At 41.8% G+C, this 20,300-nt stretch overlaps 1 protein-coding gene across 6 annotated transcripts in view; it reads left to right on the top strand.

Moving 5' to 3' along the window:
* pde4d (phosphodiesterase 4D, cAMP-specific) overlaps positions 1-19,261 on the top strand; it is a 679,382-nt gene extending 660,121 nt beyond the window's left edge. For all 6 annotated transcript variants that reach the window (XM_055634750.1, XM_055634704.1, XM_055634738.1 and 3 more), the window contains 5 exons: positions 2,020-2,119; positions 8,626-8,780; positions 10,624-10,746; positions 10,925-11,107; positions 16,993-19,261. In XM_055634750.1, coding sequence (XP_055490725.1) covers positions 2,020-2,119; positions 8,626-8,780; positions 10,624-10,746; positions 10,925-11,107; positions 16,993-17,415 — 984 coding nt within the window. In that variant the 3' untranslated portion in view covers positions 17,416-19,261. The remainder of the gene's footprint in view (positions 1-2,019; positions 2,120-8,625; positions 8,781-10,623; positions 10,747-10,924; positions 11,108-16,992) is intronic.
* Positions 19,262-20,300: the final 1,039 nt, after the last annotated feature.

Genomic DNA, 20,300 nt, shown 5'->3' with positions numbered 1-20,300 from the left:
CTTGAAATGTAGGGTGTTATGTATGGGTTTCAAAAACAGTTCTGCACAAAGAAAATCGGGTTGCTGCATTAACTGTTAAGCCCATTACGTTGCCTATGCCACTGTCCCACTGAGGAAACCTGAACGGAAACCTCTGGAGACTTTGCGCCCCACCCAAGGTTTCCATGCGGTTCCCGGAGGTTGCAGGTGGTTGCCGAAGGTTGCAGGTAGTGGAAGCAGGTAGGGAGACTGACAAAAATCTTCGGGAACCTCCGGGAACTGCACGGAAACCTTGGGGTGGGGCGCAAAGTCTCTCGAGGTTTCCGTTCAGGTTTCCTAAGTGGGACAGGGGCATTAGATGTCGGACATCACACCCACCTGACATCAGTAAAGTGTCGAACTACCTACTTCCCATCATACCCACCATCCTACACTAACATAGAAATTAGGTGCAGGAGTAGGCCATTCGGCCCTTCGAGCTGCACCGCCATAATATGATCATGGCTGATCATCCAACTCAGTATCCCGTACCTGCCTTCTCTCCATACCCTCTGATCCCCTTGGCCACAAGGGCCACATCTAACTAACTTAAATATACCAATGAACAACTACCCCCAGAGAGTTCTTCTCTCTGAAAAACGTTCGGGTTTTTTTTCCCCCTTATCCTAAGCTCTCACTTCCCCAACTTCGGGAACAAGGCTCTTCAGTAACAACATAACAATCGGGAACATTCAGACCAGACATCCCCCTTCTCTCTGACGGTTGTTTTTATTAATCTCACCACTTGGATAAAGGCTTGTATACATTCTCTGCCAACCTACAGGCACAACACTTGTGTCTAACTCATGCTGCCATGCGATCTTCTGGGTAACGAGAACCCCAGGAGAGAGAGACTGAGAGGAGGATTGGGAGTGAAGAATTGCCTACCAGTTCCACTGGACAACACGAGCCTCTGGGATAAACAGGCAGATTAAAAGAGAAAGGGGATTGGGGAAAAAAAGAAGATGGATGGGGACAGGACTGAGCAGCAAGAAAGAAAAGAGAAGAAAGAGGCAGGAAGAGAGAGAGAGAGAGAGAGACCATGCACCAGCACTATATAAACTGTAGTCCGTTGTCCTTGAGTCCAAATCTTTGAACAGGCCGGAAAGGTCCATTGTCAGGATGGGAATGTGGGAATGCCTATATAGGTCATGGAGTCAGCTAAGTTCATATATTTTAGGTATGCCCTCAGTTCCATCATTCTTATTATTGTAAGTCTGAAATCAATGTGTCTACCTTGCACTCCAATGTCTTGAGCCTATAAATTTAAGTTGATACTGCAGTGCATAGTTGAAGGGGTTCTGTAATGTCAGAAGTGCATCTGTACACCATGGTCAACTCACACACAGGTGTAAAGGATCCCAGGACACTGTTTGAAGAATCCCTCGAGTTATTTTGGTACCCTAGCTATTTCCTATGTATAAAAGTAATACTTTAGAGGTAATTATCTCATTGCTATATGTGGGATCATGTACTATTACGTTATTACATTGATTAATTGCCCCTTGGGTTGTTTTCTGGATTGTGTGGAATTGTATGGGAATTGGTTCATGATGGTTTGGAGACCAGCTTTATGTGATGTGATATTCTCAAAAGCATAGAAATGTTTCAAAAAAACCCTCCAATATATGTTGAAGACACGAGGAACTGCAGATGCTGGAATCTTGTGTAGAACACAAAGTGCAGGAGTAACTCAGAGGGTCAGGCAGTATCTCTGGAGGACATGGATAGGCAACGCTTTAGTTCAGGGCCCTTTTTCAGATTGGAAATCTTGAAGATGGATCCCAACACAAAACTTTGTTTATCTATGTCCTTCAGAGATGCTGCCTAATACATCATGACTGTAAGCTGGACAAACCAAGACAAAAATTGTTGATGTAACCTGTTGCTGGGAGCTTTCATGGGCTTGAGGTGATGGAAAGATCAGTAAATACTTGAAGAAACTGAGGCATTATGACTTGTTTACAATGTTCTCAGCGTTTTCATTTTTTATTTCCACAGGCTGTCTTTACCGATCTGGAGATCCTTACTGCAATATTTGCAAGTGCTATTCATGATGTGGATCACCCAGGGGTTTCAAATCAGTTTCTTATCAACACAAGTGAGTTTATTATTATTATTATTATTATTATTATTATTATTATTATTATTATTATTATTATTATTATTATATAACTATCATTTATAAACATGCAGCTTAATGATAATGTCTATCTTTGTTTGGGTAAGTTATACTAGTTCTTTGGCCCAATTTATTTATTTCTGTCAAAATTCCATCCTAATGGGTTTGAGATAATAGCAAATCGTGCAGGCATCAGATTACACACATTTCCCTGCAGATTGGATGGACAATTAAAAGTAGGACTCATTAAAGAGATCATTTAACTGGATCATTGTACAGTGTAATTTTCAGGAGGTGAGAGAGAGCATTAGCCTTCTCCACCATAATCATAGAAAACTAGGTGCAGGAGTAGGCCATTCGGCCCTTTGAGCCAGCACCGCCATTCAATATGATTATGGCTGATCATCTAAAATTAGTACCCCGTTCCTGCTTTTTCCCCATATCCCTTGATTCCTTTAGCCCTAAGAGCTAAATCTAACTCTCTTGAAAACATCCAGAGAATTATCCTCCACTGATTTGCAAAAATCACAAGTAGGATGAGGTAGGTTGATTGTCCATTGGGAAATGTCCACCCAAACTAATTCTGGTATATTATTAGGTTCCCTCCATTTTAACTCCGAGTTGGAAATATTCAGGCAGTGAGATTGAGACAGTGGAGCAAAGTGTCAAACGTGAAGCAGAATTCGTTGATGGGTAGCTTTCTCCAAGAGCATCCAACTGGAATGATGAGTGATAGCAAAGGAAGAGAAAAAAAATGTAACAAATATTGGGCCTACACATAAATAGAACAAAATCGTGTACTTTAGTTAAGGCAAGAGACTGGATAGGCTGAATTTATTATCCTTAGAGTGAACTTGCATAGTCTGCCTGCATGAGACCCATATCTCTCTATTCCTTCCATATAACCATATAACCATATAACAATTACAGCACGGAAACAGGCCATCTCGGCCCTACAAGTCCATGCCGAACAAATTTTTTTTTTCCCCTTAGTCCCACCTGCCTGCACTCATACCATAACCCTCCATTCCCTTCTCATCCATATGCCTATCCAATTTATTTTTAAATGATACCAATGAACCTGCCTCCACCACTTCCACTGGGAGCTCATTCCACACCGCTACCACTCTCTGAGTAAAGAAGTTCCCCCTCATATTACCCCTAAACTTCTGTCCCTTAATTCTGAAGACAAGGCATATCTACATGCCTATTTGAAAGCCTCTTAAATGCCTCTATCGTCGTATTAGCCTCCAACACTACCACTGGCAGGCATTCGCCATTCCCTGTGTAAAAACACTTGCCCAGCACCTAACCTTCAGTCTGAAGAAGGATCCTGAGCCAAAACATCACATATTCATTCTCTTCGTGGATGCTGTCTGACATGCTGAGTTACTTCAGCAACTTATGTTTTGTTCATCTCCTTCAAACTTTGCCCCACTCATCTTAAAACTATGCCCTCACGTCTTTGAAATTGCCAGCCAAGGTAAAAGGTTCGATCTACCCTTCCCATGGCTCCCATAATATTATATTATATACTTACTTTATTATACTTCCATCATGTCTCCCATAACCTCTGCCATTCCAGAGAAAACAATCCGAGTTTCTCCAACCTCTCCCCTTATAGCGAATGCCCTCTAATTCAGGCAGCCAATTTGGTAAACAAAGCAAGACCACTGTTAAGTCATTCTGGCCACTGCATCACTGTAAATATATTTGGAAATGCACTCCAAGTGCGATGACTTATAAAACTCTGAATCACGAATTGGAAAGTGGGATTACCGTGAACACAAAAAATGAAACAAATAGTCCAATTCTGGGACACCAAATATTTAGCATCTATAAAGTAATTCATCATGTTAAACACATCATTTAGAAATCTGCCACCTCTAAAAATGCCTCCCTGCATACATCTCATGACAATCACGTTGACAGTTAGCAGAGTGACAAACAATTCAGCTGAGATGAGAGATAACAAATTCTGTCAAATTGAAGGGCACTGCTGTGCCACCTCTTAACTTGAACAACCGTTATGAAGCACCATCTTTGATTCACTACTGGTTATGTATAAAGGATAAAGGATTAATTTTCCTTTTAAGGGATAAAAATTAATGTTCAGTTCAGACAGAGAAATCTAATTTTAGATAAACAAGCATCATTATGTTGACACATTGCAATTTTGTTTTCAATCATGTGAATTTTTGAAAATTCTGTCTGTTTGTTATCATAAAATATTTTGTGAGGGCCTAGATTCCTTAACTTTGTTTAAAGATGATTGTTTATTAATTGTGTGTATGAAGATTAAGAAAAAATATGTTATGGTGACTCATGCGTGTACTAATATTAAAAAGGAGCAGATTTGCATACTGGTAACATCGGATGGATCACAAGGATAACACGTACACTTGAATTCCAGGGTGTTAAGTAGGCAGTCGACACAGGTTTATTTGTGTGTTCACAAAATCTAGGACAACCAGTATAATTAGTTTTAATTAAAATTAATAATTTAATTACCATGAGGCTCAAAATTATATTTTTCCAAACGACTGCAGTTTACTGGTAGACTTGGTCACAGTATATTTTGTCAATGTGATGGAGATCATTGGGCATTAACTCATGAGCTGCAAATGGGATGAGAATGCTGAGTGTAACTGGCTGAAATGCCCTGGTGTACACAGGGCAGTTGCAGGCTTGGCCCATCTCTATAACCCTCAATAACACTACTGTATGATTGAGGCTAGCGGGTGGGTGGGTGCGGAAAATACCTCAAATGAAAGAACCAAGGGATTAGTCAGCACAGTTAAAGATGCTCTCAAGGAGAAATTATTGCAGGAGCATTGAAAACCGGGCATTAAACATCACTCGGTCAGTTTCTCATTCAACGACAGAGCAACTGCACTGCCATAGAATGGATGCTTGCAGAATCTTTGAAGAGAAGATTTAGAACAGGGTTGAACCATGTTCAACTGAATTTGGCACCAACATGTGAGCAGACGCAACTAAAGCAATGCTTTGCACTGTAAGCCGGTACCTGTGACAATAATAATAATAATAAACCTAAATGTAAAGTTAAATATCACTGGCCTATCAACCCCCCACCTCCTTCACCTGTATCAGCCTGTTACCTGCCAAGCTTTGTCAGCCCCCTTTACCAGATTTCTTCTCACCCCCCACAACAATCAGTCTGAAGAAGGGCCCCAACCCAAAACGTCACATATCCATGTTCTCCATTGATGCTACCTGACCCACTGAGCTACTCCATTACTTGTGTTTTTTGCTTGAGGTTTAAAAATAAAATGTCATTGTGACACTGATCAGGAAAATGCGGTTTCAAGCAAAACAAGCTTGATCTTGTTAAGAACCAACCTCTCAAACCAAGCTCGCTCTTGAAGGAGGTAGAAACTTTAGTTTCTACATGGTTAAAACTGTAATTAAAATCTTTGTTCGGGTAGATCAAATGATCTGTATGATCTATATTAGAGACCAACCAAGTGTGGATACTGAAGCACTTAAACATACAGTTGTGTCTGCATTGGATTTATAGCAGATGCAGGAAGTGATGGGTCAAAGCCAAGCAAGTCTGGCTGAGAAACGAAACTTTCTTTCAGTTCAAATCCAAACATTTCAAAAGTTGATTCAATACCAAAAGTTGCAGAGAGTCCAAAAAGATCTGAAAACCAGCTGATGGACTGGATTAATAGCTAATATTAATTTAAATAAGAAGGCTAGTTATAATCTTGTGGATTGCATATATTGATAAATTGCGCATTCCACTCTCTAGGCCCTCACCCCCTCATCTTCACCATGGACGTCCAGTCACTCTACACCTCCATCCCCCACCAGGATGGCCTCAAAGCCCTCCGGTTCTTCCTCGACCAGAGGAGCAACCTATACCCAGCCACTGACACTCTCCTCCACCTAGTGGAGTTGGTCCTCACCCTCAACAACTTTACGTTTGACTCCTCCCATTTCCTCCAAACACAAGGCGTAGCTATGGGCACACGCATGGGCCCCAGCTACGCCTGCCTCTTTGTCGGGTACGTTGAACAATCCTTGTTCAATACGTACCAGGGTCCCATCCACGACCTCTACCTCTGTTACATTGACGACTGCTTTGGTGCCACCTCCTGCACCCACACACAACTGACTGACTTCATCCACTTCACCACCAACTTCCATCCGGCACTCCAATACACCTGGACCATTTCCGACACTTCCCTACCATTCCTTGACCTCACCATCTCCATCGCAGGGGACAGACTTCTGACCGACATACACTACAAACCCACTGACTCACATGGCTATCTGGACTACACATCTTCCCACCCTGCCCCCTGTAAAGACTCCATCCCCTACTCCCAATTCCTCCACCTACGCCGCATCAGTTCCCAGGATGAGACGTTCCACACCAGGGCATCGGAAATGTCCTCGCTCTTCAGGGAACGGGGATTCCCCTCCTCCACCATAGATGAGGCTCGCACCAGGGTCTCTTCCATACCCCGCAACACTGCTCTCTCTCCGCATCCCCGCACTCGCAACAAGGGCAGAGTCCCCCTAGTCCTCACCTTTCACCCCACCAGCCGGCAAATACAACAAATAATCCTCTGCCATTTCCGCCACCTCCAACGTGACCCCACCATTCGTCATATCTTCCCATCTCCCCCCATGTCTGTCTTCCGCAAAGACTGCTCCCTCCGCAACTCCCTTGTCAATTCTTCCCTTCCCTCCCGTACCACCCCCTTCCCGGGCACTTTCCATTGCAACCGGAAGAAATGCAACACCTGTCCCTTCACCTCCCCCCCTCGACTCCATTCAAGGACCCAAGCAGTCGTTCCAGGTGCGACAAAGGTTCACCTGTATCTCCTCCAACCTCATCTACTGCATCCGCTGCTCTAGATGTCAGCTGATTTACATCGGGGAGACTAAGCGGAGGTTGGGCGATCGTTTCGCCGAACACCTCCGCTCAGTCCGCAATAACCTACCTGAATTCCCGGTGGCTCAGCACTTCAACTCCCCCTCCCATTCCCAATCCGACCTCTCTGTCCTGGGTCTCCTCCACTGCCAGAGTGAGCAACACCGGAAATTGGAGGAACAGCACCTCATATTCCGCCTGGGTTGCTTGCGTCCGGCTGGCATGAACATTGAATTCTCCCAATTTTGCTAGCCCTTGCTGTCTCCTCCCCTTCCTTAACCCTAGAGCTGTCTCCTCCCACCCCCCCCCCCCCCCCCCCCCCCCCCCCCCCCCCCCCCCCCTCCACCCCTCCTCCTCCTTCCCTTTTTCCTTCTTCTTCCCCCCCCCCCCCCATCAGTCTGAAGAAGGGTTTCGGCCGGAAACGTCGCCTATTTCCTTCGCTCCATAGATGCTGCTGCACCCGCTGAGTTTCTCCAGCATTTTTGTGTACCTTTGATAAATTACTTGTCCTTTTCACAACTACAACAATAAAGAACACAGACAAAAATCATTTTCAACAAGAAGGGTGCAGTATAGTGTATCAAATCCAGTGTTCCATTTCTGTGTGTTGGACAAAATAGTTGTACAGTGTCTGACTTTAGAGAAACAGGCACTTCGGCGCACCAAGTCCGTGCCGGCCAACGATCACTTCATGCACCAACATTATCCTACACATTAGAGACAATTTTACAATTTTACCAAAGCCAATTAACCTACAAACCTGTATGTCTTTGCAGTGTGGGAGGACCAGAGAAAACCCACGCGGTCACTGGGAGAATGTAGAAACTCCATCTAGAGGGGACCCATAGTCTGGATAGAACACAGGTCTCTGGCACTGTAAGCCAGCAGCTCTACATCTGCGCCATTGTACCATCTGCTTAATAATAATATGCCATTGACACTCAGTCTGCAACAAGAGTTTAAACATTCACCAGACATATAGCTTTATTGTATGTTAATGGATTTGTGAAGAAATTAAAATATTCTGCAAAGGCTTCATGAGGAGCATAGCGAGGGAATGTTGCCATCCCTTGTGAGATTATGCTGGAAATCTTGAAAGGCTCTCAAGGTGAATTTCTCCGAAAAGTGTTGGGTCGTATACAGTGCCCTCAGTAATGTTTGGGACAAAGACCCATCATTGATTTATTTGCCTCTGTACTCCACAATTTGAGATTGGTAATAGGAAAAAATCACATTCATACCGTGACAATCTGTTATTGTCCAGCTGTGTTTATATCAGCAGGGAACAGTCGTGTAACTTCTCTCCCCACACAAATGTATAATGCAAATTGAAGATCTGCAGTGTTATTTCATTGGAGCACTGTCATCTGTTGCTATATCTGTCAAGATGTCCACTCTCAGTTGCCAAGAAAATTTATTATAAACACGTGTTGTATTATTTGAACTGATAACAAAAGATTATCAGCATGAAAAAGATAACTGTGAATAGAATTCAGAAACTTGATGGTATTAACAATCATTACTCATATCTCTTTGTCTGTCTTTGTCCCAAACCTGTTACTTAAATATTCTCCAGATTCAGAACTTGCCTTGATGTACAATGACGCGTCAGTACTGGAGAACCATCATTTAGCAGTTGGCTTTAAATTGCTGCAGGAAGAGAACTGTGATATTTTCCAGAACTTAACCAAGAAACAAAGACAGTCACTGAGGAAGATGGTTATTGACATTGTAAGTTGAAATATTAAACCTCGAATTGTCATCTGTTTTTTTTAAAAATACATATTCCCAGTGTTCTTTGTGGATTTTGTACTTGTCTAAATGTTAATATATTAAACGCATATAAATACATGGTGTTTCTTTTTAAATGAATACAGTATTATTTTAATAAAACTACATGTTTGAGCCCAAGTGACTATATTTACATGGAATATTCTCCTAATCTTTACTTCCTCAATCAGACCATTTTAAGTTGATCTGGATTGTGCAGCTGCTAATGATTACTGACAATAGTAAATGAACACATTATCCCCTTCAGCAAAATATTACAAAGCAACTTCATTTCAGGTCAAATCCAAAGTGTTAATTCCATGGAGGCCATCACCCATCCCTCAATGGACAGCACTATGGTATTTACAATGGGATCAATTATGCTTCATCCTGCCCTCACTGTCCTTACAGTGGCCACAATTAACCTTTTGTGGCCACAAAAAAACAGATTGACTCCCAGACCACACTGCCACTTATTTAGGTACACGGAACTAACCGCTAGTGGAAGGAGTCGAGGCAGGTACAATAACAACATTTAAAAGACACATGGGCAGGCACTTGGATTGGAAGTGTTTGGAAGGATATGGACCAAAAGCAGGCAAATTACTTAAGGGCCTGTCCCACGAGCATGCGACTGCATGCAGCAAGCACGACTTAACGTGGTCGCTTGAGCCGTACGGCCTCGCGGGGCCGGTCCCACTTCGATCGCCGGAGCCGTATGGAGTTGTGCGGAGCTGGTCCCGACATCATGCGGGGCTCCGAAAAACGGCCTGCCGGCCCACAGCCGCATTGAGGTCGTACGCACCGCCCCGAAAGGCGTGCGCAGCGTCTTGACGCCGTACGCCTTCGCTCGAATTTCACGTCAACTCGTACGGGATCACTCAACCTCCGTGCGGCCCCCGCTTCCGGTTTGGTCGCGTTCGCCACATGCAGTTACATGCTCGTGGGACAGGCGATTTAGGCTTCGATGGGGGCAGTTTTCTCAGCAGGGACAAATTGGGCCAAAGAGCCTGTTTCTGATTTCTATGTCTATGATCACATGATCTGAGATACTTGGGGGGGAAAAAAAATCAAATGATTAAAATAATCTAAATGATCCCAGAATAACATGAAAAATAATACATTTACCTAAACCACACGTAAGTGATGCAGATTAATGACTAATTCTCAGTGTAATGAACCTTGCAATCTAAGTTGGTGACTTTGACCCATGATCCCTTCACCGGTTTTGGCTTTAAATATAACTTTGGCTGGTGTAAAGTTGAGGAGTTATTTAGACTGGTTCAGAAGATTAAGCCAAATGCGATCCAACTCAAGTTGGTTAATTGAATCCCAGATTGGCTTGGTAATAGGAGGGAGAGGCCCGTGGTGGAAGGATGATTTTCTGATTGGAAGTCAGCCTGGTGGTATATTGCACACGTATTCTCATCCAGATTCAGTTGAGGTTAGGTATCTGGATGCAGCAGTCAGAATGTACTGACCCGTAAAAAGCATCTTTCTAACGTTCTCCAGCGAACAGCGATAAAAGATTTGTTTTCATCCATAATAATTGCTCTTTTGGTGAATTACATGTCTGAATGCACTCTTTTAAATCAATTGATTGATGGCAAAGTGTTGATTTTATAGTTTTTTTTAAAATTAGGAGCGTTTTCCAGCCGATCCAAATTTGTCCAGCTGAAGTTTGGAAAGACTTCTTACACTTGCTAAACTTGGCAATGTTTTACTTTATTAACTGTTTGTAAAAATTGCAATCTTTACTCAGAAGTCCATTTCTTTACTGTTTTTTTAAAACCTCATCTTACAGGTTCTTGCTACAGACATGTCCAAACACATGACCTTGCTAGCTGACTTGAAAACAATGGTAGAAACGAAAAAGGTGACCAGTTCTGGAGTCCTCCTTCTGGATAACTATTCAGATAGAATACAGGTATAAAACTAAAGAAAATCAAAAACTTTTAATAGATAAAATATATCTACATTTTAATTATTGTAATTTGTAAGGTTCTTAGTTATACCTGAGGATTAACAATTAGTACAGATATTGATCAATTCATGTGCAATTCCACTTTAAAAATGAGTTAACTGTGCTTTATGTAATAATCTAGGTTCTGCAAAATATGGTGCACTGTGCAGATATAAGCAACCCCACAAAACCTCTTCACCTGTATCGCCAATGGACAGATAGAATAATGGACGAATTCTTTCGCCAAGGAGACCGAGAAAGGGAAAGAGGAATGGAAATAAGTCCCATGTGTGACGAGCACAATGCTTCCATTGAAAAATCACAAGTGAGTAAACAGCAAAACCTACAAGCTGATCTCATGTCCTGAATTATTATGAATCCACCAGTCTCCTCTCTACATTGTTAAATAACTATGGTTAAACCTTAATTACTTGCCCATTTATACCTGTTATTCGACATTAGAACTATTTGGGAAAAGAAGTATCAGAATTTCTTAGAATATACGACATGGAAGAAGGCAATTTGGACTATCTTGCAAGTCCTGCAAATATGTTCCCTTTGAGTACTTCTCCAATTCCCTTTTCCAAGTTACCACAGAATCGGCTTCCACTACTCTTTCAGATCGCCACTGTGTATAACAAAAAATATTTGAAAATTTTATTAAATCTCCACTCTCTGAACTTTTATTGAACTGCCATGTAAAGCAGGTGTTATTCATAGCAAAAAGCAAGATTCTGGAATAACTCAGTGGGTCAGGCAGCAACTGTGGAGGAAAGAGGAACAGACAATTGGTGTTTCAGGCGGAAACACTGCATCAGGAATGAGAGTATGAGAGCCAGGATAATGAGATGAGGCGAAGGAACGAGGCAGGATTGGGCAAACTGGAGGTGGATCCAGGAGAATTGATAAGCAGATGGAGCCAGGTGGGGGAGGGATGGATACAGATACCGACAGAGGGTAGGGGGTGATATGTGGAGACAACAAAGGTTTGCAGATTTTGGAAGCTGATTAGAAAGTTGATGTAAGCGAAACCAGAAAAGAGAAGAACGGTGAGCAGATGAATAAGGAGGAGCTCTTTCCTCACCTACTTTAGTCAGAGGGTGGTGAATCTGTAGAATTCTTTGCCACAGAAGTCTGTGGAGGCCAAATCAGTGGATATTTTTAAGGCAAAGATAGATAGATGGTTATGGGGAGAAGGCAGGAGAATGGGGTTGGGAGGGAGAGATGGATCAGCTATGATTGAATGGCGGAGTAGACTTGATGGGCCGAATTGCCTAATTCTACTCCTGTCACTTATGACCTACTTATGCAGGCTATCTCCCATCTACACTCTCGGTCCTGATGCAGGGTCTCAACCTGAACATCAACCAGCCCTTTGCCTCCACAGATGCTGCTGAACCTGCAGTGTTCTTCCAGCAGCTGTTCTTTTCACTCCAGATTCCAGCATATGCCTCTTGGTGTTATTAAAAGCCACAAATCATTTGATAGGCAAGGTTTGATAGGTACTTTGTGTTTAAGAGGGAACTGCAGATGCTGGAGAATCGAAGGTTACACAGAAAAGCTGGAGAAACTCAGCGGGTGCAGCAGCATCTATGGAGCGAAGGAAATAGACAACATTTCGGGCCGAAACCCTTCTTCAGACTGATCGGGGGTGGGGGTGGGTGGGGACAAGAAAGGGAAAAGGAGGAGTAGCCAGAAGGCTGGAGGGTGGGAGGAGACAGCAGGGGAGCTGAGGAAGGGGAGGAGACAGCAAGGACTAACAAAATTGGGCTTTGCTCATTTAATCTTCCCAGATCCAGCAGAAACAAATTCAGGCAGCACATTTGTAATCGCTCATGCATGATAACATTCACGTATATTTAACCCGAGTCCTTCACCCGCCATCTACAGTGTTGCATCCAGAACTGGACTCCAGATGAGACCAAGGCAGTAGAGCAGGAATCCTTCAGCCACCATTATCCTAGGTGTCTGGCTCTCTAGTGCCGTTGTCAGTCTCAGCTGGCTGAAGCTGTCCTCTGCTGATCCAGTGGAAGCGGGCAGTCGATCTTCCCCAAGCTCTCCAGCACAGCAGCCCTCATTCCAATAAATGGGAGAAATTAGCTGCCAAGAGAAACCTATCCAGATACTTCTTTAATATAGTAAATTTGTTTCTACTGATTTAAGTAGGTTTTAGAGTGGCAGTGTGTTTTGAATGCTTTAACTGCGATTTTTAAAGCATTTTAATGCCCCTCAGTGTGTGGCAATTATCGCTGAACGTTTGTGCACGTCAGACTTTCAGAAGCATTACACTGCCTGCCATCGCACTGACAGCTTTGACGGCCTCCAAGCCTGGAGAAAGCGGCTCTTGGCATTCAAGTTGTGCGTGTGAGTGCAGGCGGCCATCACTGTTGAGATAGCCGGGTGCCGCTCTCAGCCATGCCAGGGTGTGGGAAGAAGACTATTCTTGGGGCTACTCTGTGACAAACAGCACAACCTGGCAGGCAGCCAGCAATTAATTCTAGGGCAGTGCAAGATCAGTTCCACTAATTTGTAAATGTTTTGCATAAATTTTAATTGGGCATTATCAAACTTCAATGTTATATCTTGCACTAAATGTTGTATCCTGTATCTGTGCACGTGGATGGCTTGGTTGGAATCATATATAGTTTTTTCTTTGACTGGATAGCATGCAAACAAAAACTTTTCACTGTGTACCGTGGTACACATGAAAATAATAATCTAAGCTAAATTTCCTTTTATACTCATGATTACATTAATAATACCTAACATTCCTAAAGTTTGTTTAACCCTTACCTCGATTTGACCACAACCTCAAGGATCCAGTACATAGATCACTTGGTTTCTGTTCCTGCACCCCCTTTAAAATTGTATTATTCCATTTGTATTCTGTGTCAGCTGTTGGTCAGTGGAGGCACTCCCTCCCTTCCTACAGTGCCCTCCATAATTTTTGGGACAAAGACCCATCATTTATTTATTTGCCTCCGTACTCCACAATTTGAGATTTGTAATAGAAAAAAAAGTGAATTTAAAAAAAAAAGGCATTTTTATACATTTTGGTTTCAACATGTAGAACATACAGCAGTGTTTATACATAGTCCCCCCCCCATTTCAGGGCACCAGAATGTTTGGGACACAGCAATACCATATAAATGAAAGTAGTCATGTTTAGTATTTTGTTGCATATCCTTTGCATGCAATGACTGCTTGAAGTCTGCGATTCATGGACATCACCAGTTGCTGGGTGTCTTCTCTGGTGATGCTTTGCCAGGCCTGTTTTGCAGCCATCTTTAGCTTATGCTTGTTTTGGGGGCTAGTCCCCTTCAGTTTTCTCTTCAGCATGTAAAAGGCATACTCAATTGGGTTCTGATCGGGTGATTGACTTGGCCACTCAAGAATTTACAATTTTTTAGCTTTGAAAAACTCCTTTGCTGCTTTAGCAGTATGTTTGGGATCATTGTCTTGCTGAAGAATGAACCGCTGGCCAATGAGTTTTGAGGCATTTGTTTGAACTTGAACAGGTAGGGTGTCCATACACTTCAGAATTCATTATGCTACTACCATCAGCAGTTGTATCATCAATGAAGATAAGTGAGCCAGTACCTTCAGCAGCCATACATGCCCAGGCCATAACACCCCCACCACCGTGTTTCACAGATGAGATGGTATGCTTTGGATCTTGGGCAGTTCCTTCTCTCCTCCATACGTAGCTCTTGCCATCACTCTGATATAAGTTAATCTTCATCTCATCTGGCCACAAGACCTTTTTACAGAACTGTGCTTGTTCTTTTAAGTACTTCTTGACAAATTGTACCTTGACCATCCTATTTTTGCGGCTAACCAGTGGTTTACATCTTGCAGTGTAGCCTCTGTATTTCTGTTCATGGTCTTCTGCGGACAGTGATCATTGACGAATCCACATCTGACTCCTGAGGAGTGTTTCTGATCTGTCGGACTTGTGTTTGGGGATTTTTCTTTATAGAGACAGAATACTTCTGTCATCAGTGTGGAGGTCTTTCTTGGCCTGCCAGTCCCTTTGCTCTCTTTCTTCTTAATGATGTTCCAAACAGTTGATTTTGGTAAGCCTAAGGTTTGGGTGATGTCTCAAACAGTTTTATTCTTGTTTCTCAGTCTCATAACGGCTTCTTTGACTTTCATTGGCACAACTTTGGTCCTCATGTTGATAAACAGCAATAAGAGTTTCCAAAGGTGATGGAAAGACTAGAGGAAAGACTAGGTGCTGAGAGCTCTCTTATACCTGCATTAAGGAGGCATTTAAACACACCTGATCAATTACAAACGCCTGTGAAGCCATGTGTCCCAAACATTATGGTGCCCTGAAATGGTGGGGACTATGTATAAACACAGCTGTAATTTCCTCATGGTGAAATCAAAATGTATAAAAATGGCCTTTCATAAAATCTGACAATGTGCACTTTAACCACATGTGATTTTTTTTCTATTAGAAATCTCAAATTGTGGATTACAGAGGCAAATAAATAAATGATGGGACTTTGTCCCAAACGTTAAGGAGGGCACTGTATCTACACACTTGAACTCTGCCTCAGCGCAGAGGGAGAACAAGGAGGGAAGAGATGGAAACTAAGACTTTGCCTCCATCACAGTGAGGATGTGCTTGGTGAACTCACTGTGGTGGATGTTTAATTGGTGTTTATTGTATGTTTTGTTATTATTGATTCTGTGTATGACTGCAGGCAACATAGTTTCGTTCAGACCGAAAGGTCTGAATGACAATAAAGGATCTATCTATCTATCTATCTATCTAACTTGCATCCGAGAGACTAGAAATCAAAAAACGGTGGTGCCTTCCATTGAATGGGATGTTAAACTGAGTTATTAGACTGACATAAAGGATGCATTTCAGTCGGGGAATTATTCCTGTTGTCCAAGCCGATGTTTATCCATAATTAATACCACAATAAAATGCCATTATTATCATGGTGTTGTGTGCGATTGCTTAAGCTCAAATTTGCTGCCATATTCCCCGCATTACATCAACAACTACACCCAAAAATGATTAACTGGATATTGGAGACTTAACATTCCAAAAATGAATTTGTAAGGTCTAATGTGAATATCAATCTTTAATTTTACCTCTCCTCGTTCTTCTTACCACCATATTTCATTTGAGTCATTGAGTCTTATAACTTGGAATCAGGCCTTTTGGCCCAACTTGCTCACACCAGCCAACATGTCCCATCTATACTAGTCCCACCTACCTGCGTGTTGCCCATACCCCTCTAAACCTCTCCTATCCATGTACTTGTCTACATGTTTCTTAAAAGTTGTGTTAGCACTTGCCTCAACTACCCCATCTGGCAGCTCGTTCCATACACCTACCACCCTTTGCACGAAAAAGTCACCCCTCAGATTCTTATTAAATCTCCCCCCCCCCTCCCCCCTCACCTTAAACCAATGTCCTCTGGTTCTCGATTCCCCTACTCTGGGCAAGAGACTGTGCATCTATCCAATCTATTCCTCTCATGATTTTGTATACCTCTATACCTACTGCTGAATTTTTTTTTAATGTTTTGCTGTACTCTGCACCCTATCCTTCCCATTGCCTCCAACATTGCAAACATTGAATAGGCACTTTTCATCCCCATCCTTACAAAATAGTATTAGGACAATCACCATTGTCCTAATACTAACCCTTGAAGAACACCACTACATTCTGCTTTATAATTTGAACAACAATTACTCATCACTATTCTCTGCTTTCTATCCCTCAGCAACTGTTGTATCCAGGCAGCTAATATTCCTTTAGACGCTGAGCCTTCAATTTTGCTAACAGGTCTATTTTGCAATATTTTTTGAGACATTTTTAAAGACTCTGTCTGTGCACGTCATAAACCACACAATGCTCATTGATTCTTCTTGTTAGAAAGGTAATTTTTTTAACAAAGGTGCCTACATTCCCTTGCATGGTCCTTTGTTGAAATTTAATTTCTAAATAACAATCTGAATTGCTATGATTAGCAGCAGTAGCATGAAGCAATATAAAAGCTTGTTAAGGTATCTTGTTTCAGCATTGCCACCATTATCTACTGATTTTTCTACATAGATCTTGAGGCAAGATTATTCTGCTTTAAAATGTTCTGGTACATAAAATCACCGAATGGTGAAATATTACGTGGTGAAAAACATTGACAGTCATAACTGAAAATGTTATTTTCTCTTTTTCTATAATAGGTGGGTTTCATTGACTACATTGTCCATCCTCTATGGGAGACATGGGCTGATCTAGTCCATCCTGATGCACAAGACATGTTAGATACACTAGAAGACAACAGAGAATGGTATCAGAGCACAATTCCACAGAGTCCTTCACCGGCCCCTGACGATGGTGTTGAGGGACGACCAGGACAAGTTGACAAGTTCCAGTTTGAGTTAACACTAGAGGAAGATGGTGAATCAGACACTGAAAAGGACAGTGTTGGTAGCCAGGGTGAAGATGGCAACAGCTGTAGTGACTCCAAGACTCTTTGCACCCAAGACTCTGAGTCAACAGAAATCCCACTGGATGAGCAAGTAGATGAGGAGGAGGGCCCAACAGATGTCTCTCGGGAAGAGAAGGCAGAGGAGGAAGAAGAAGAGAAGGCTGTAGATACATAATAACATTGATGGAGAAGGTATCTTGGAAGAATCTTCCAAGCACTACGTGTAGTTACAGCTGATGCCAATTCCTCATCCTCATCGACCAGTACTTTGTATACTTTGTATCTCACAAAGCCAGGAATCATCTAGATGACTCTGTACTCAGGAATAACATGTCAGAATTTCAGCTCCACGTCATTGTCACAGCATGGGAAATCTATTTAAAAAACGATCGTTACTACTATCAGATTTATGAATCTGAAATAGGAATGGATTGCTTTTGTTGGGAGAATAATATTAAACCAAATATGGGTTTTGTTTTCACAAAGCTGTAGTAGCTGTTTGAGCTTTATCCATGTGAAGAAGTATGGACATCCATTCATGAGATAATGCTGCGGATACTGGTTTCATCAAATATTTTCAGCAATGAAGATTGAAATGCACAGTATTTTATGAGACTGCAGTTAGAGAAGATCTGTCACCAACGGGAAGTTTGATCATTTATGAAATCACGAGACGTTTTATAATTTCAAGTCTTCCTTGAAACCTGACTGTAAAAACTGTACTGCTATAAGCTGTACTGACCTCTTTTTGTATCATATGTAATACAGATAACTTTTTTAGATTTTACTTTTGTTAATACAGATTTATGGAGGTATTATATTTAAAATAATTTTCATCTGTTATTATTAGATATACACGTAACTCGCAAGTTCTCTGTTCCGTTCTGAATGCTGAGTACAAACAGTTCTTTACCATCTTACGCATTATGATTTTATGGATCTAATACAGTTCAGTTATACTCTGGGAATGAAAAATGCCACAAGTCCCCAGATGCTGCATCTTTGTTAACGATTACATTAAAAGGCATTGCATTCAAATTAAACCCTTGAATTATACACTGTCCAGACAGTTACAGGAAACTCCTTGAAAGTAGACAAACAACCTTGATAGGATGTTTCCAATGTTGGACTTAAAATGCACTGAATTTCACAACATTCAAATTTTCTTGCCAAAATATGCTCAAGCTGTAGACAGCTTGTGAAAGGAATGCAATGTTCCATTGCATTATCACTAAGATTCCAATGAAATATTTACAAATTATGTAAAGCCGTGTAGACTACTGTATCACAGCATGTAGTCTGCAAATTAGCACACTTTACCTTGCAAGTTACTGTTCAATGCAAAATGTTATCTTCCCCTCCCACCCTACCCCACTAAAATGTCCTTGCCTGCCCCCAACCATCTGCATCAGGATCTCTTGGGGAGAATTTATAGATGGAACAAACTGTAAAACTTGAATAGGTCTGGCTGTTAAAGAGCACCTATCGAATGAGCTTATTTTAATCCATTATTTAATTTTGTTGCCATACCATTTTTCCTCACCAGATGACCTTACTTGTAATCCAGTCTTGTTTGTCTCTGTTTACAACCATGTATTTATTGAACTGTACATACTGTAATGTTCATTGTAAATTATTGATTCTTAGTATAACACAATTCATAATGGAGTGGTGTTAATACATTGGAATCTCCTTGTGAAAAAATGAATATACTTATCTGTAAATTTTCTTCTATTTATATTTTGCCATCTATAGCTTGGCTAAGGAGAACCTTGAGGATGTAAACGGTTGCTGGCCTTTGGCCCCAGGGTTGTGCCTTAACTTTCTCCAATATATTGTTACTGTCTGCTGCATTTCAAAGCTTACTAGTCAAGTGACAATTCGATGAAAGGGGAGATTCTTTCCTATTTAAAAACAGAGCCTCCTTTGACACGTAAACTGTAGATTTCAGCAGCCCTGGCCCAAAGGAATTGGACATATTTTTCTTTTTGAATTAAATCATAATAAAAGGGATTACAGACAATTGTTATCTGCAGAGACTCCTGAACAATTTATTTTGTTTTGAATATGTCTTTAGAGTAGCAACTTGTCCGGAGGTTGCAAAAGAAAAATCTTTCAATGTTTTTCCTAATCTCTTTACAGTCTATGGTATAGCACTGTATGTATATCATGCTGAGAAACTTCATAAAATGTTTTTATATGCAACGATAAAAATAAAAGCATGAGTTGATTCTACTTAAAGCCATACTGATTACTCATTCATATAGAAAGTAGATTGAAGATTAAAATAATTCTTCTGCGGTTAAGGTAGATATTAGATATATTCTGTCAATGATTAAAAAATATAGTACATAGGGTGGTGACTGTGGAATTCATTGCCTCAGAAGGCTATGGAGGCCAAGTCAATGGATATTTTTAAGGCAGAGTTAGATTCTTGATTGTCAGGGGCTTTGAAGTGAAGGCAGGTGAATGGTGTTGAGAGAGGAAGATAGGTGACCTTGCCCTCATTGAACTTTCTGTTAAGGGGCTGTCCCACTTGGGCGACCTAATCTGTGAGTTTAGAAGGGTGTCTTCGACCTACAAACTCGCAGCATGGTCGACACGTGGTCCTAGTAGGTCCTATGAGGTCGCTGGAACTCTCTTTCATGCTCGAGGGAAGTTACCGAATACTCATGGCCTCAACTAAGTCGCGGAAAATATTTCAGCATGTTGAAAAATATTCTGCAAGTAAAATATGGTCGGCATAGTTCTTTTTAACTCGTAGTGCAGCGGAGTGGGGTCGCTATTTAGTCAAAGGCAGTCGAGGGCAGCCGTAGGCAATCTTCTTCGCTGACTGGGCATTTTAATTGGCTCATTGGAGTTTTCAGGACCAAGGAAAACCTACCGGTAGGTAAAATGCCCACTAAACTTTATTATACTTCTTAAAAGTGTCTCCCCTCTTCTGCCCCCCCCTTCTTCTCCCCTTCTTCTCCCCTTCTTCTCCCCTTCTTCTCCCCTTCTCCCCCACCCCTCCGCGCTCTCTAAAGGACTTACCGTTACTGTGCAGCCATTTATCTTCCC

The sequence above is a fragment of the Leucoraja erinacea genome, chromosome 1, assembly GCF_028641065.1.
Source record: "Leucoraja erinacea ecotype New England chromosome 1, Leri_hhj_1, whole genome shotgun sequence".
Classification (NCBI taxonomy): domain Eukaryota; kingdom Metazoa; phylum Chordata; class Chondrichthyes; order Rajiformes; family Rajidae; genus Leucoraja; species Leucoraja erinaceus.
This window is presented reverse-complemented; position numbering and strand designations above follow the sequence as displayed.